We start from the raw sequence: 14,455 nt of genomic DNA, 5'->3' as shown, positions 1-14,455 counted from the left end.
GGAATATTCAGGAAAAGCAATATTGGCACTGGGACATCTCTGAAGATGTGGCTGACTGGTGGATTAATTCTCTGTAATGAGAGGACTATGGTTTGAGACATACAAGTTGCCAAATGATAATTGCCCTGTATTAGCTATCTAACATGGTGGGTCTTCTGTTAACCTTGAATGTTTTGCTCTTAATTCGAACAATGGAGTGGTACCAGAAGATCATTGGAGCATGAAATCTACAAATGCTTCTGTGGAAGGCAGAGTGCAAAATGTTCTTTTTCTTGGGGAAAAAAAGCCAAACATCATGGGATATTTATTCTAGGCTTCACAAGCTATCAATTTATGTGAACATTTCACTCTTTATAAGATAGTCATCTTATTGGTAGCAGTGCCAAGCTTAGATGCATCAGAAAAAAAGCTATGTCAAATGTTCTCAGGCAGCTTTGTAAATCAGATAAAAATGATAGGCCTGGCTTGAATTGCAAACATTTGCTATCATTCCTTGTTACCCCGCCATTCTTTTTTTAAAACCACAATAGACTAAATCTGTTGAGTGTTGCAGATTGATTGGTAGAAAATGTTTATTTTTTACGAATTTGGAACTTAAAGGATGTGAAGAAAATGCTTGAGACGGAGGACTGTGTGTTTTTCTAATGCTGAAGAGCAGGAACTTTTAGATAGGTGATGGGTTAGAAACAGCAGGAAGTCCAACTAGTGCCAGCACAGTGCAATAAGTATCTTAAGGAAGTTAATTTTTTAAAAAATAAGTACCATCGGTTGGAGACATCCCCCACCCACCCCCAGTCACATTTAATTAGGGAGCAAAGCCAGAAATTAGTGGGAAAGTGAATCCATTCCAACCAAAAGAACCAAAGATTTATCAAAACAGCAGGGCCTTCTTCTCTTGTCTGGCTGCCAAACCATTCATTATTTTTTTTGCTAATCCCAGAAAGTCAAGCCATATTATCTTTGTTACCTAGTGCTTGCACTGATCTCTGAAAAAAAAACAAAACCCTGCCCCTGTTTTTATGTAGTGCCCGATACAGATACATTTTCAGACTGATGGTAGTGGAAGGAGGTTAAATGGGGGCTAGGAAGTAAGTTTTTCAAATAAAAGCTTTTAGAGCTAAATATTGAATTAGAGTTAATGAAAAGAGGGTGAAATATCAAAGCCTTGAATCTGGAAAAGTTTGAGAGCGTAGTTTTGCTATCAGTGACCACAGAATTGCTTTTGTCTGGAATGTCCACTGGGGAATATCTGATTGGGGGTTGATAGAAGTAAAAGAATGGTTTCCAGTTAAGAAGCTGAGTGAGCAGAGCTCAGACCTGTATCTGACTAGTAGTTGTGTAAGTATAGATGCAATAGGAACAGATTTTTAAATCAGACAGTTTTCAGAGGAGCAAGAAACAGGAAATCTAAGGTTCCTGTATATTCAGCAGTTTTTTTCCCCGACGGTACCTATTTGTCTTGCATCTGGTCCTAAATTATAACTTTAAACCATCTGCCAGCATTGCCTTCAAGGGTTGCTTTGTCTGTGCTAGTTTTTGTTCCCTGTAAGGGCCTAACAAAAAGCAGTGGTGATAATACAAAAGCATTCCATTCTGGTTCTTCACTGAGGCAGTGCTATATATTCAAAGAATAGTTTGTTTCTCAACCCCTCTTAGGTTAGAATATTAAAAAAAAACCTTTCCAATTAGGAGTGAAGTCATCTTTATCATTGCTGCATCATTTAGACTGCAAATAAGGACCAAAGTAATCAAAGGCTGGCTTGTTCCACTTGTACAAATCAAACTAAGAACCCATGCCTGAAAGTGAAGCCAGAAGGATTTTGAGTTTCTTGTGTGAGATCTCTTTCTTTCAAAAGATAAGAATTAATGCAAAGGATAGACAGATTGATACAGTTGAGAAATATACAATTTGAGTTAAGATAGTTGATTCTAGTTCTTAAAGCATTTCAATCAATATATTGTAGGCATTTGTATTCTTTTCTACCCATTTTCACCTGATTAACTTACTCTACAACTAGTGAGGAGGGAAAAACATTATCACCTGCTTAAATGCTTCAAAATAAGCTGCCTTGGTATATCCAAGCAAAGAAAGAAGATAGTTGAAAGCTTTCTGTATGCTTTCCCCAAATCCCCTTTCTGTTTAAATTACATCTAAGTGGCTGTAATTTTACCTTGGTTCACTGGGTGCATAAGTGAGCTATCAGCTTGGAACTTTGGCCCTAACTACACAAAGGGAGTATTGAAATTGTTCAACACTCGCTCTGAGAAGCTTATGTAATTGTTTATATGCTTAATCAGAAAAAATAGACTTAATGGAACTTTTCTGTGCAAATATGTTTGATGCAAGCGTGTTCTACAAAGAAAAGGGGTAAGTGAAACCTGTTCCCATTTCCTTTATTGTGCCTCTTAGCTTTAAATACTGCCAGCTGGCAAGGATAGACGATTTCAAGCATCATTAATGCATACTAGTGGAGTTCTGAAATCAAACATGAGTTTCGGTTTTTAAATTTTAGACCTGCATCTTGAGAACAGAACTACTCTAAGGTGAAACTGTTCTAATGAGAAAGAATGAACACTTTCCACTAAAGCAAAGTTTGGCAAGTAAGGTCTCTTTCCTGGTGAGATAATAACCATTGAGGGAATTGTCATATCATGTTTAAGGTTAGCTGGAAGAAGGAAAAGTAATTTTGCTGATCATATTATTTTTGGGGTTTTTTTCAGGGTAAGCAGAATTAAAATTAGCCATCATCTTTTTAAAACTGCTGTGTATGAGACTGGGGGATGGAAGCAGTGCCCCTAGAGATGCTATAGTTTGGATAGGTCTGATGGACAAATCTTATTTTGCTGTGATCAATTAGAATAGTGATTCTCAAACTTGGCAACTTGAAGATGCATGGACTTCCACTCAAAAAATTCTGGCAGTGGAAGTCCACACATCTTCAAGTTGCCAAGTTTAAGTTTAATGAACTAAAAATATTGTCTCCAGAGACAATAGTCCTTTTGTCTTTCCTTTCTAATCAACAGTTGGACTGCAGAATCCTTTCCACAGCTACAGAATGTGGGATCAGTTCTAGTTTTGCATCCTCCATTGTATGAGTGTAACGTTTCCTCTGAGTTGCAAAAATATCCCCATCCTCATCTTTCTGGCATTCATTCATTTCTTAAGATGCTTTTCAAGAGGTCATTATTTAAAGGCAGGTGTGTTAATTCCAGTGCTAGCAAACATGTGCCATTTAAATGTGTTGATATGTAACTTTGACCTGACCTGAAATGAACACTTTTTATAGAGTCCTCAAACTTAATATCCCTTTCTGGCTTGATAGTTTGTATTTATAAGCTGTATCCATTATAAATCACTCCTTCATTTACACTACAAAACAGATGGCTACCTGAACTGTTTAACTGCATTGGTGCTTATATCCCAGGATAGTGCTTCTATTTATATTGTTACTTTACATTTGATTGATATTTCTGCATTGTTACTTCTACACAGAAACTGCCAAAAGAAAGACAAAAAAAGTGCTGAAAGCAATGGCTCTGATAGTTTTGGCTCATTGATTATATATTGGATGCACGTAGCAATTCATGTTAAAAAGTATAGCCAGCCAGTTTGATTGAATCTAGCTGAATAATGGAAAGATTATACTGTAAGGTGCAAGAAGGATGCTGTACTCTCACTAGCTTAGAATAAACATTTGAATATCTTAATTTTTAATGGTTCATATGACAAAATGGCAACTTCATAATGCAAACCTGCTTTGGTTCCTTATGCTAACCACCCAGGGTGCCCTATCTGAAAGCAGAGTACTGGAAATATTAGTACTAATAAATCGGAACATACCCTTTTATTGAATTACAGCTTCTATTTCTATGGTTTAAAATGGTTTAACAATCAGTATAATATATTTTGTTGAGTTCCTTTTCTGTATAAAAGGATTGAGAAAACGAATCAATTAAGCCATCTACTCCTCATTCAAATTCCATCATTTGTGTGTACTTCTGTATAAACGATTATAGAGATCTAATGTTAACATAAATACAACCTTCTTATAAATGATGCATGACAACTAGCACAGTATTTAAGTAAAAGCATGCAAAAGCAGAACTCGTACAATATGTGGATTATCACTGTTTTCTAGAAACACAGCCAGGCTACAGAATTATTTTTAAAATGTGGTGTGAATGAATTTATTTTACCTAATCAATAGAGGGGGATTGTAAAAAAAAAATCAGAGAGAATGGTCGTAACAACATACATTTATTTTCAATAAAAAGTAATAATTTTTTAAAACAAAAAAAAGCAACAAAGCATGTTTGATCCATTAAAATATATACTCGGTGAAAGCAGGGAGGGGTGGGATAAGATATGGCAGTAAGTTTCATCAGTGTCTTGTATAATTAATATTGGCAAAACTGGTGGCATTTTTACTATGTTCAGATAGCCACAACATTGCAGCTTCAATGTTCTGTGTGGTGTTGAAGCCTCTACTGTTGAAGCAAATTTTAGAAGCCATATTAGATCACGGGCTGCCAGGATCCTGAATCGGGGATTGGCTAACAAGTGATCCTTGCTCTCCCTGCTTCCCTATCCCTGCTTTCTTTGTCTGTCTTGCTGTCCAACTGTTATTTTAACCACTTGGGTCACTGATGAGTGATAAGGCTGGCTTGAGGCTGAGGCCCTGCCTGGGGGTCTGACCTTGTTAGGCTATGAATGGCATTGGTCTGAAGCCTTTTCTTAGCCTGTGTTTAGGGGCTCTGGTGGCAGACTTGGGAACTGGGACCTGGCAGGTCTCTCAGTGCCTATAACCTATTTTGGCAGTTCCTCTTGGCAAGAATTATTATGATAGCAGTGGCTATACCTGGGAGGCTGACCACCATTTGAATTTCTCACAGGGTTGCTCTGGCATGTGGGGGAAGTTTAAATGCTGGACACTTTTCCAGAATAGAAAAGTAATAACTGACATAGGAGCCCTTTCCTTTTAGCTTGAAAAAAAAAATAGAGCTATTTGGCAAATACTAGCAGTTTGATTGTCACTTTATGACTGGCAACAGAGTATAAAACACATGCTTTCAAAATTATTTGGAAGAAATACTTCCAATCTCACATCACTGCTGCAATTCTCTACTAAGCAGCCTCCTCTTTTTCATGTCTCTGTTGGAATACTGAGACAAAGATACTACTGCTTTAAGGTATCAGTTCATTATAGTGAACTGTAAACAAATTATTTTCAAAGGTTTCACAGCCTTTCTGCCTAAAATAGTGACTGCCTTTTCCAGTAAGATGCAAAACCATAATTCTTAGTGGTTAAGAGACAAACAACTGATGCAGCCATGTTCTGTGTACATGGACTTTGCACTTTAGTGCAAATGATTATGTATTGCACTGCTTCAAATTGAGGAAAGATTGGTTAGCAGGTCAAGAATTAAATGATGAAGGTAGCACTTTTTAAGCTAGAATTTTCAGAATGGCTACCTAGCATAATTTAAGTAAAATCATTTCTGTGTTTAAAGGACTGTGTGGCAAAGAGGCCTCTACTTCCTGTGATTTTATAATTGGTTGTTTATAGATAAGAGGACCAAGGACTCAATCCTGAGAAAAAACAGGCTAGGGTTAAAAGTGGTGCAGTATTAATAAAGTCCCCGAGATTCTCAAGGGCAGTTTTGATTAAGGCAGCATATTTGGTCAACAGGGACTGCTGACCTACTCCTCGTATGCTACTTGAACTATAGAAATCTAAGCAGTGATGGCAGCAGTGCAGAAGTATTGTAAATGGCTCAGGAAGAAAAAATGCAGTGCTACCTGAGATTTCCCCCACCTGCTTGAAAATGCCAGGTGCTTTTGTGCCCTTAGCACAGAGGTGGGTTTCTACTGGTTCAAATCTACCGAACCGGTTAGAAGAGGTTCCACCAGTGGACCCGGAAAGCAGGCCACACCTACAGAAGAGGTTCCAAAAATTTTGAAACCCACCACTGCCTTAGCACTATATTTATGAACAGAGATCAGCATATCTTTATTTGACCACCTAATAGCATTTGAGGCTGTTATTAAAGGCATAACTGCAGAGGGAGATGATGGCACCCCAACTTCCAAATAGAGCAGCTGTATGAAGAGATAATCATGATGACCCACCACAGGCTAGGTTACAAAAGGCTTCAGACATCTGATACTCAGGTGTAGGGTGGGGCCTCAGCTCCTTCCCATTCCAGCCATATTTCCTCTGTGATGTAGAAGCTTCCCAAACTGACTAAATTTACTGGAGTCTTCATCTCCAGTTATCTTCTCACTTCAGGTGCAATGTGATTCAACTCCCCTAAGCCTGCAGGAAGCTGCTTTTAATGGTCCCTTCCCTATCCTCATGTGGACTGTTTCTGTCTTTATTGTCAACCTGTTATTTTGTAATGATATGCGTCTCCTTATTAAAGAAATTAGCTGAAATATATAGATGTTCTTTGTGTTTATTTAAAGTAGACACACACTTTGGGGTCTTAGAATTCAGAATAAATAGACCAGACTAGAAAAGTGGGGAATACAACTTGCAATACATGAGTATCTCAGTTGCCTTAGCTATCTGCCAGCCAATTACATGCTATACACAGTAGTCCTGTCAATTACTGTGACACACATAATGATTTCTCCATAATATCCCAATTTTTTGAGATCACATTTGAATATCTTCTATAGAAAATACACCATTTTTAGTACAAGATTGCTGTCATAGGTGAGATGCAGCCATGGCAATTGCTCTTGCATGAAAACCTTGGGTGGGTGCTGTTGAAGAAGAATTATTTTCTTTCCTACAATGTGGAATGCTGATGGTAGCTTTCCTTCAGCAATTCTCATTAAAACAAAACCGCCTCTGTGGATTTAATAAAATGTATTGTCTTCCTCCACAAAAGCAATTGCCTACAAGAATTATTAATAAAGCAGGATATATATATATATTTCGATTCTCAATAAGGGTATGGCTAGCTGATGAGAGCTAAATAGCCTGAAATAGATCTATACTAGTCTCCCTTTATTTATTTATCAGCACAAATGCAACACACACACACACACACACACACACACACACACACATATCCATATATCCTTTTGATGCATCTGACATGCATCAGTAGCTTTGGGTTATACAGTCATACAGGAGCTTTGATCATACAGGAGCTTTGCCGTATGTGATGGCAGTTCATAGAACAGTGCTGATCTCTGATCAGTTGGGACGCAATGGCACATAAAGACACCAAAGTCATCTGGTTTTCCTTGCTTCCTATCCTGCAGAAAATAGTTCCTTCCTGTCCTAACAAGCCACATTCTATAGAATTTTAAGCTGGTTTAATGCAACACACTCTTCATCCTACTGTATGAGTGGCTCAGCCTCTCCAGGAAAAAATCCCTCCTATCTAAGTAAATGAAGCAGGACCATGTGTTTATGTCTATCAAGGTTCTGGTATTTAAAAGTTAATTGATAAGATTAGTGCCTTGCCCAAGTACACTAATTCAAACACCCACCAACACTGACAGGGAAAACCACTTGTATATAAATAGAAAGCAAGCCCCATTCCCTTCCAGCACTGATGAGGTTGCCTGTTGGTAATGATATAACTACAAGAAACAACCAAGCTCAGAGAACACCAAGAACTCCACAGATTAGTGCCCCTATACTGAATCTCAGAGTCTGAAATTCCCTATTTGCATATTGAACCAAATTGTAGACAGGTAGCTTTTTATCATTTGTCACTTCAGGAGGAAATACAGATCCTTTCTGCATCTCAGAAAGACATGTTGGTTTATTCAAAAAATTAAAAATATTTTAAAAAAGTCATTTTAAATAGCATGGCAGAATGTTCATATGTCTTCACCACAATGTGAAATCCTTCTGTACAAGCTGAACTTCCTCATATCAGAATTCCTCATCTGACTTGATTCACCACATTTTTCAGGCAAATTCTCGATACCACTGCTTCATTTTTACATCTGATTATGGTTAGCACTATGATATTAGGTATTATTTCTTAAGAGTCAAACAAATGCAGTACTAATATATGAAGTGGCGAGGAAACTTGAATCAAAAGAGAATATAATTAAGGAAATAAGTCAACTGCAGGAAAACACACTTTCATTAGTTAAGACATTAGGACAGTGTTAAAGCATTTGTTTTATTCATTTATAAATACTGTTGTGTTTACAAGCATTATAGATGTGAATATTATTCTCAAACTTTCAAACATATAATACTTAGAATACTATGTAACAATCAGGAAAACAAAAGCATTCATCTCAAAATTTGGAAGGCCACTCAAAAAAAGTTGCATAAAAATACATTCTTTTCCTTCACACACAAGCCACTCTTTTCTCCAATTAATTATTTACAAAGAGTTGTAAAACATTTTTTAAAAACAGATAACACTTAGAATATTTGCATGTGGGAATTTAATGAGCCAACAGTAGGATGCTGTTCTTTTTTCAGGAGTAGCTTTTACAGTAACGTATTTTGACTTTCCTCAATATTATATACTAAAAAGTCAGGAGTGGAAAGATATGCAGCTGATTTTAACCCTTCTGTTAGCTCAAGAACCTACAAAGTATATTCACCCAGAGTTTAACTTGCCCCAAGAAATAAAGGAATCTTGGGGAATGGATGAATTTATCAGTAAATTGCTAAGAAGTAATCTTGGTAAGAAAACAAAACAAAAACAAACTCTTCTTGGAACATGCTGCCTCTAGTAGAATCACACAAAAAGATTTCAAACACAGAATAAATGTGATCGAAACACACCATTCAAAGAAAAAGCCCTGGGAACTGAAAGCTTGAAACAAAGATATAGTTGCCTTTGAGATACAGACTTAATATCCCTAAGCCAGAAGCCTCTCTCCCAGGTCAGCTAATATGGCAGCAGGCCTGAGTGGAGCTAGAAGGTCAAAGATAGGGAAAATGAAGCCTGTTGTACCAAAGCTGAGGGACTTCATAAAAATGCATATATTAGAGTGGACAAGGATGAAGTACATTCTTTGTGACTGGACATTCAATTTGCTTGCAAAAAATCCTGTCAAAACAAGTTCATTTTTAGGTTCTGATAGAATTGAATTGAATAGATAGAATTGAAAGGGATATATTGAAGACATCTGCATATACACTGTGGAAGTCTTCCTGTACTGTACACTGGGACACTCTTCCTCAAACTCTTCACAATTTGGGAGAGTTTTGGTTACTTTTTTACATCCTAGTAATTTGAAAAGAGAACTTGATGATCCAATGGATCAGGTTTAAATGGGGGCAAAGGACTACATTTTGCTTTCACAATAACAAAATATTTTTATGGGTGGGGAATTCATTATATGTCCCAGAAAGGATATATACTTTACATTTTTCTTTACATTTATATCATTGGTTAGGGACAATGTTAACTTTAGTCTAAAGCAGGATGGGGTGGGGGAGTGAAGGCTCCTGAAGTTACTGAATTACAGAAGTCTCAACCATCATGTATGGTGAGGGATGCTGAAATTTCAGGAACACTTGAAGGGTCACAGATATCTCATTTTTGTCCTAAGAAATAATAAACATTAATCTTTATATATCAGTGATAGTCCAGGGTTTGTGTTTAATTTATATTTAATGCTTTATCAGCAAACAGCAACATGGTTAGCCTTATACTTTGAATTATTCCATGGGAATAAGTGTTTTAAATGGTAATTATTAATATAAACATCCCTTAAGAGAAAAAAAGAAAGTGATATATATCAATGACTCTGCACTAGCTTCCAATAGTAAAAATCAAGTGCATATGCATGGAAAATGATCAAATTAGATTCATCTAATGCTCCCTGATCATCCAGATTTCATCCATGAATTGTTTCCATTAACAGTAAAACAATATGGACAGAAATAAATAAATACTAAAACTTTTCTAAATTCAAATGTATTCATATATACTTGCTCTTGCATCTACGTACCCTGTTTTTCCTTCATCCTTTTATTTTCTATGAGCAGTTTATCCATATTACTAGGAAGACAGCCTTCTCGTAAAGTAAACCAATTTATCACTAAATGACTTATCACTAATTTCTTCCCTATTCATGTTTGTTTTCCTATATTTAGTTCTTTTAACATGTAGTACCTTTAGTTTCATATGAAATTTAATTCTTACCAAACATATCCATGGAACTTCCCCATTTGCAAGGAATAAAATTGTGCTTCTTCTTATGCTTCTTAAAGCACTTGCACAAAGATTTTTAAAATCTTAGATATGGAAAAATTCATTGGTGAAAGCTTTCAGGAAGAAGAACCAAAACAGAACCATTCATTTCCCATTTAAATAAAAACTTCTATCATCCACAAGCTTGAAAGCCTTCATGTCACAGGCTAAACTTTCAACCATTCTCCTCTATCATTTGCAGCTTATGCAGAGAACATTTTAGCTTCCTGAACAATTAAAATAGAACATTCATCTAAATCTAAACTTAATTGGGTCAGAGCAACAACCAGTGAGGGGAGTAATATTTTCGTTCTTGATATCCTTTAAAAACAAAGAGGTGTCCTGAATTCTTGAGGCAAGTTTACTTGATCATATAAAAAACTTAAAATAATTTGATTTAAACATGAATATGCCTTTTGCCTGTCCACACATTCAGCCCTTCATTAAATCAGAAAGTTTCTTGAAAATACTTCCCGTTTCAAATGAAAATTTTAAAACATATACTAATTCTTGAGATGAAATAAGTAACTTCTATTCAACATTTTCCTTTCATTATTTTTTGAGAGAAGGAACAAATCTCATTATATTTCAGCTTTTAAAAATGGACTAAATTTTCTTTACCTCAGGATAAAAATGGTCCATTTAACCGTTTGAAGGTGATTTGAAATCCTTGAAATAGAAGAAAAAATATTTAGGCCTAAATGTTGTTGATTGTTGCCATTCATCTTAATGACATCCTAAGGAATAATCTCTTTTCACCCCATTCCCCCCCCCAATCATTTTATGATGAGCATATTGGATTGTTTCATGATTAATCAGCTCAGGTAATTCTAGGCAAAATTCAATTTGATAATTTTCTAATTCTAACTCATTACTAGATAGGGCACAATTCTTCATAGTAGGCCTTTTTATATTTGTCCTTAGATTTCTGGATATTAAAATTAGGATTGATTTAAGTTACTATATTCCAGACATAAAATAACAGTAGTACTATGCAGGACCTCTTACGGAATGATTCTTTTTTCATTTCCATGACTGTTTATGGTAGAGTTTGACAGGACCAACTAAAAATCTTTTGTTCATACCTCTCTGTAATCCTCTATGGGGCTGAAATAGGTTAGGCAGTGCAAAAGCAATATCATGAATAAAATTCATTACAATGTCAACATGTACTTAACTTTCACATATAATTGTTAGCTACACCTTGAAATCTGGACAATATCCAAAGTTCCCCAAAAGGGGGACAGAGGAAACTAAAGGGTTGCTGAGAGCCTCAGAGCTAAACTAGAAAGCTCTAAGTATTGTGAATGCACTGATTACTACACCAGACAACCAATATCTGAATAAGTCAGCTCACAGATGGCAACTCCTGGCTCTTAACAGAATTCTGCATTTCTTTGCAGCCAATAAAAGTAAGAAAATTACACGAGAATTCAGAACAAAAAGATGAAAGAGAAAAGACCAGTCACTTCTTTTTTATAGTAGTCCACAATAGATTTTTAAAAAGCCATATTGTGTTCACCATTGAGCAATGATGGCAAAAAGATCTGAAGTACTACTGCTCACTTGTATCTATGTATAAGCTGCTTTTCTTAAATCCCCAAGACTCTGTTCTAATCAATTGTGAAAGCTGACTATAACCAGACCAAAAAGTATAGCTTCAAAATGTGATATCATGCTTTGGAATACAAAGGAAAAGAGAAAAGAAAAGCAGTGGTCAGGATTTGAAAAAATATATTAAGTGCTGCAAGTGAAATCTCATTGTTATAACCAGAGAAGCACAGGCTCTGAAGACGTTAGTATTCTGAGAATCTATGAAAGTTAATGCATTTTATTTCCAGCGTGACCAAAAACCAGGGCATGAATGCTACTGATCTTACTATTGATATTAAAGACAAGTGCATTTTTGCTAACAACTGTGCAAATTAAACATTGCATTAAACGTCTCAAACATTAGTAGTATAATTTTTATCAAGGTTTTCCACCAAGACTTGAGACAGCATTTTTCACAGGACTAAGCAGCTCAAACCACCAGCCTTCTTCCATGTTAAACTCTGAGAATGCTTTTGTGTTTTCAGCTTTGCACCTAATGAACATTGTCTTAAATCCAACTTATTTGCTCTGATTTTGTGCAATGTTATTATTTCAGTGGTAAATGAATCATTTTGCTTATAAAAAGATATGTTGATATCTTGTGCAGAGATACATCCTGCAAGTGGAAATCTACCCTAAGCAATTTTTGATGTTGGATGTCCTTCCATCAGAATTATTGGGGAAAAAAGAATGCTAAAAATGTGAGAGCTATAAGGTGTAATCATCTATTAAACAGTTCTAGAGAAAACACCAGGAGGAAACATCTTGAGGAAAGATGGAAAGGAAAAAACAATTATTGGGCCCCAATATGAAACTGATTTCAAATCTAACATTAAATAAATCAGTCAAGTACTGAGAGATATGTAGAATATGCATTTCCAGGGCAAGACACATTATGAGACTCCCAAAGAAATAAGCCAACAAGTTTTTCACAGACTCCATACTCCCAAATTCCAGAAGGAAGAGTAATTCCATTTCATTCCCCATTCCTATTCCATGACAGTATCTTAAGACATGTTTGATCGACATCATAGTCACTTCTATATCACTTATTACAGTAGATACTTCTTTAAATCAGATTAAGTTTGGATGCATATTGGGTTTACAGCAGATGGTTTGAGTAGTTCAGACAGTGACAATCACTCTTTGTCCTTTTGAATAAATTACTTCAATATTGTAAAAATAATAAACTTGTGGTGAGGCATGCTTTTAGAAGAAAAGGGCGGGGTAAGCACTGTGCAAAATAAAAATGCCCAGCAAGTGCAAGGAGCTGTGTGTGTTGCCAACTGGTCCATGGCTAAATTGCCAATAGTTCTTTCAACTGGAAGATCGGAAGTCGGTGGCAGGGTTGGCAGCTTGTGCACAGAAATCTCCTCTTTCTGCCCATCCTTTGTCCAATAGGCTACTTTGAGAGTTTACTGATGACTCGGATGAGTGCTCCATTCTCATCTTTCAGCCGCTGATTGTCTGACTTCAGCTCTGTGAAAACCTGTTTCAAAGACAAGATAGAGAATCAAAACATTTCTGTGCTTAGTGTCCCAGAACATTACAGCCACTGGGGTGGGGCTGTAGCAGCAAAGTAGGGAGAGGAGAAAAAAGAGTAATGTATACAGTGGTAATCTGTATTCATATAAATGGCTTTTGTTTAGCAAATGGCTAACTCTGCCTACTCAATGTATTTTACCTTCCTAAAACAGAAGAGGGAACTTATCCCAGATATATGCAGAACAGAATATTATGCATTGACCGAAATGATTTCACTGACTAATACAGAGCAACAAATGATGTCTTGCTCTCAAGGCATAAAATACCCCAAATTAGTCAAGTTATTTTGATGCATAAGACAGAAAATACTATGGGTACCTCTCTTCAGGCTTACCTCTCAAAATAAGATAACTAATAAACCTCTATCCTTTTTATAACATCCAGTTTTCATTTTAATAAAAAAAAACTGAATTACATTTGGAAAAATAATAGTCTTTTGTTTTCAATTTTGAAAGGAAATTGACTAACTTTAAACACTTTAGAGCAAATTATGTATATCTCACTTTTGTGTGACAAATCCGTTATGGATCAAAGAGTCTGGTTTAGGTAGACCTTCTGTTACATATTATAGAGTACAAATATACCAGTAACAGTAATGATAAGTTGCTCAAAAACTAGGTTTTATTATTTCAATTCATATTTCACATATCTGTAGAAAAGAAAATGGCATCAACTTCTTTGGGGAAAATGTTTTTAGTAAAATTTTGCCGGTTTTCAATGATTTTTGTCACTTTTCCATGATTTTCAATTTCTCGGGTATTCCACAAAATAAATGAATAAAAGGTATGTTGAGTTAAATTTCCTTTATTTTTGAAATGTAAAATGTCACTTTAGTTTATTAACAATTTGGACTATGAAAAAAGTGGTATTAGTAAAGTGTGCTTAGAAATGCCAAGTGATTCTTAGGCAAGAACATTCAAGAGTAAGCAACTTTGGATCAGAGATTTGCATTCTTAATAGTTTACAAAATAGGTCAGCTTGTGCACATATTTAACAAAGGAGGCATACTTTCCATATGCCTCCAGTCAGCTCCCAAGAATTCCTATAGACAGGCTTCTTTTGAAAGACATGACAGTGCTTGATAAGATGAGGAGTACTGAAACACCTTTGACAGCTGATCCCCAAA

General features: G+C 35.9%; 1 protein-coding gene across 1 annotated transcript in view; it reads right to left on the bottom strand.

Annotated features, from left to right (window-relative positions):
- Window positions 1-8,140: 8,140 nt before the first annotated feature.
- PPP1R12B (protein phosphatase 1 regulatory subunit 12B) overlaps window positions 8,141-14,455 on the bottom strand; it is a 121,966-nt gene continuing 115,651 nt past the window's right edge. The window contains 1 exon segment of the mRNA XM_032217511.1: window positions 8,141-13,273. Within this exon segment, the coding sequence (XP_032073402.1) occupies window positions 13,187-13,273 (87 nt within the window). The 3' untranslated portion in view covers window positions 8,141-13,186.

Source organism: Thamnophis elegans, chromosome 5 (genome assembly GCF_009769535.1).
Source record: "Thamnophis elegans isolate rThaEle1 chromosome 5, rThaEle1.pri, whole genome shotgun sequence".
In the NCBI taxonomy this organism is placed as follows: Eukaryota; Metazoa; Chordata; class Lepidosauria; order Squamata; family Colubridae; genus Thamnophis; species Thamnophis elegans.
The sequence above is the reverse complement of the archived record's forward strand: the minus strand, read 5'-3'. Positions and strand labels throughout refer to the sequence as shown.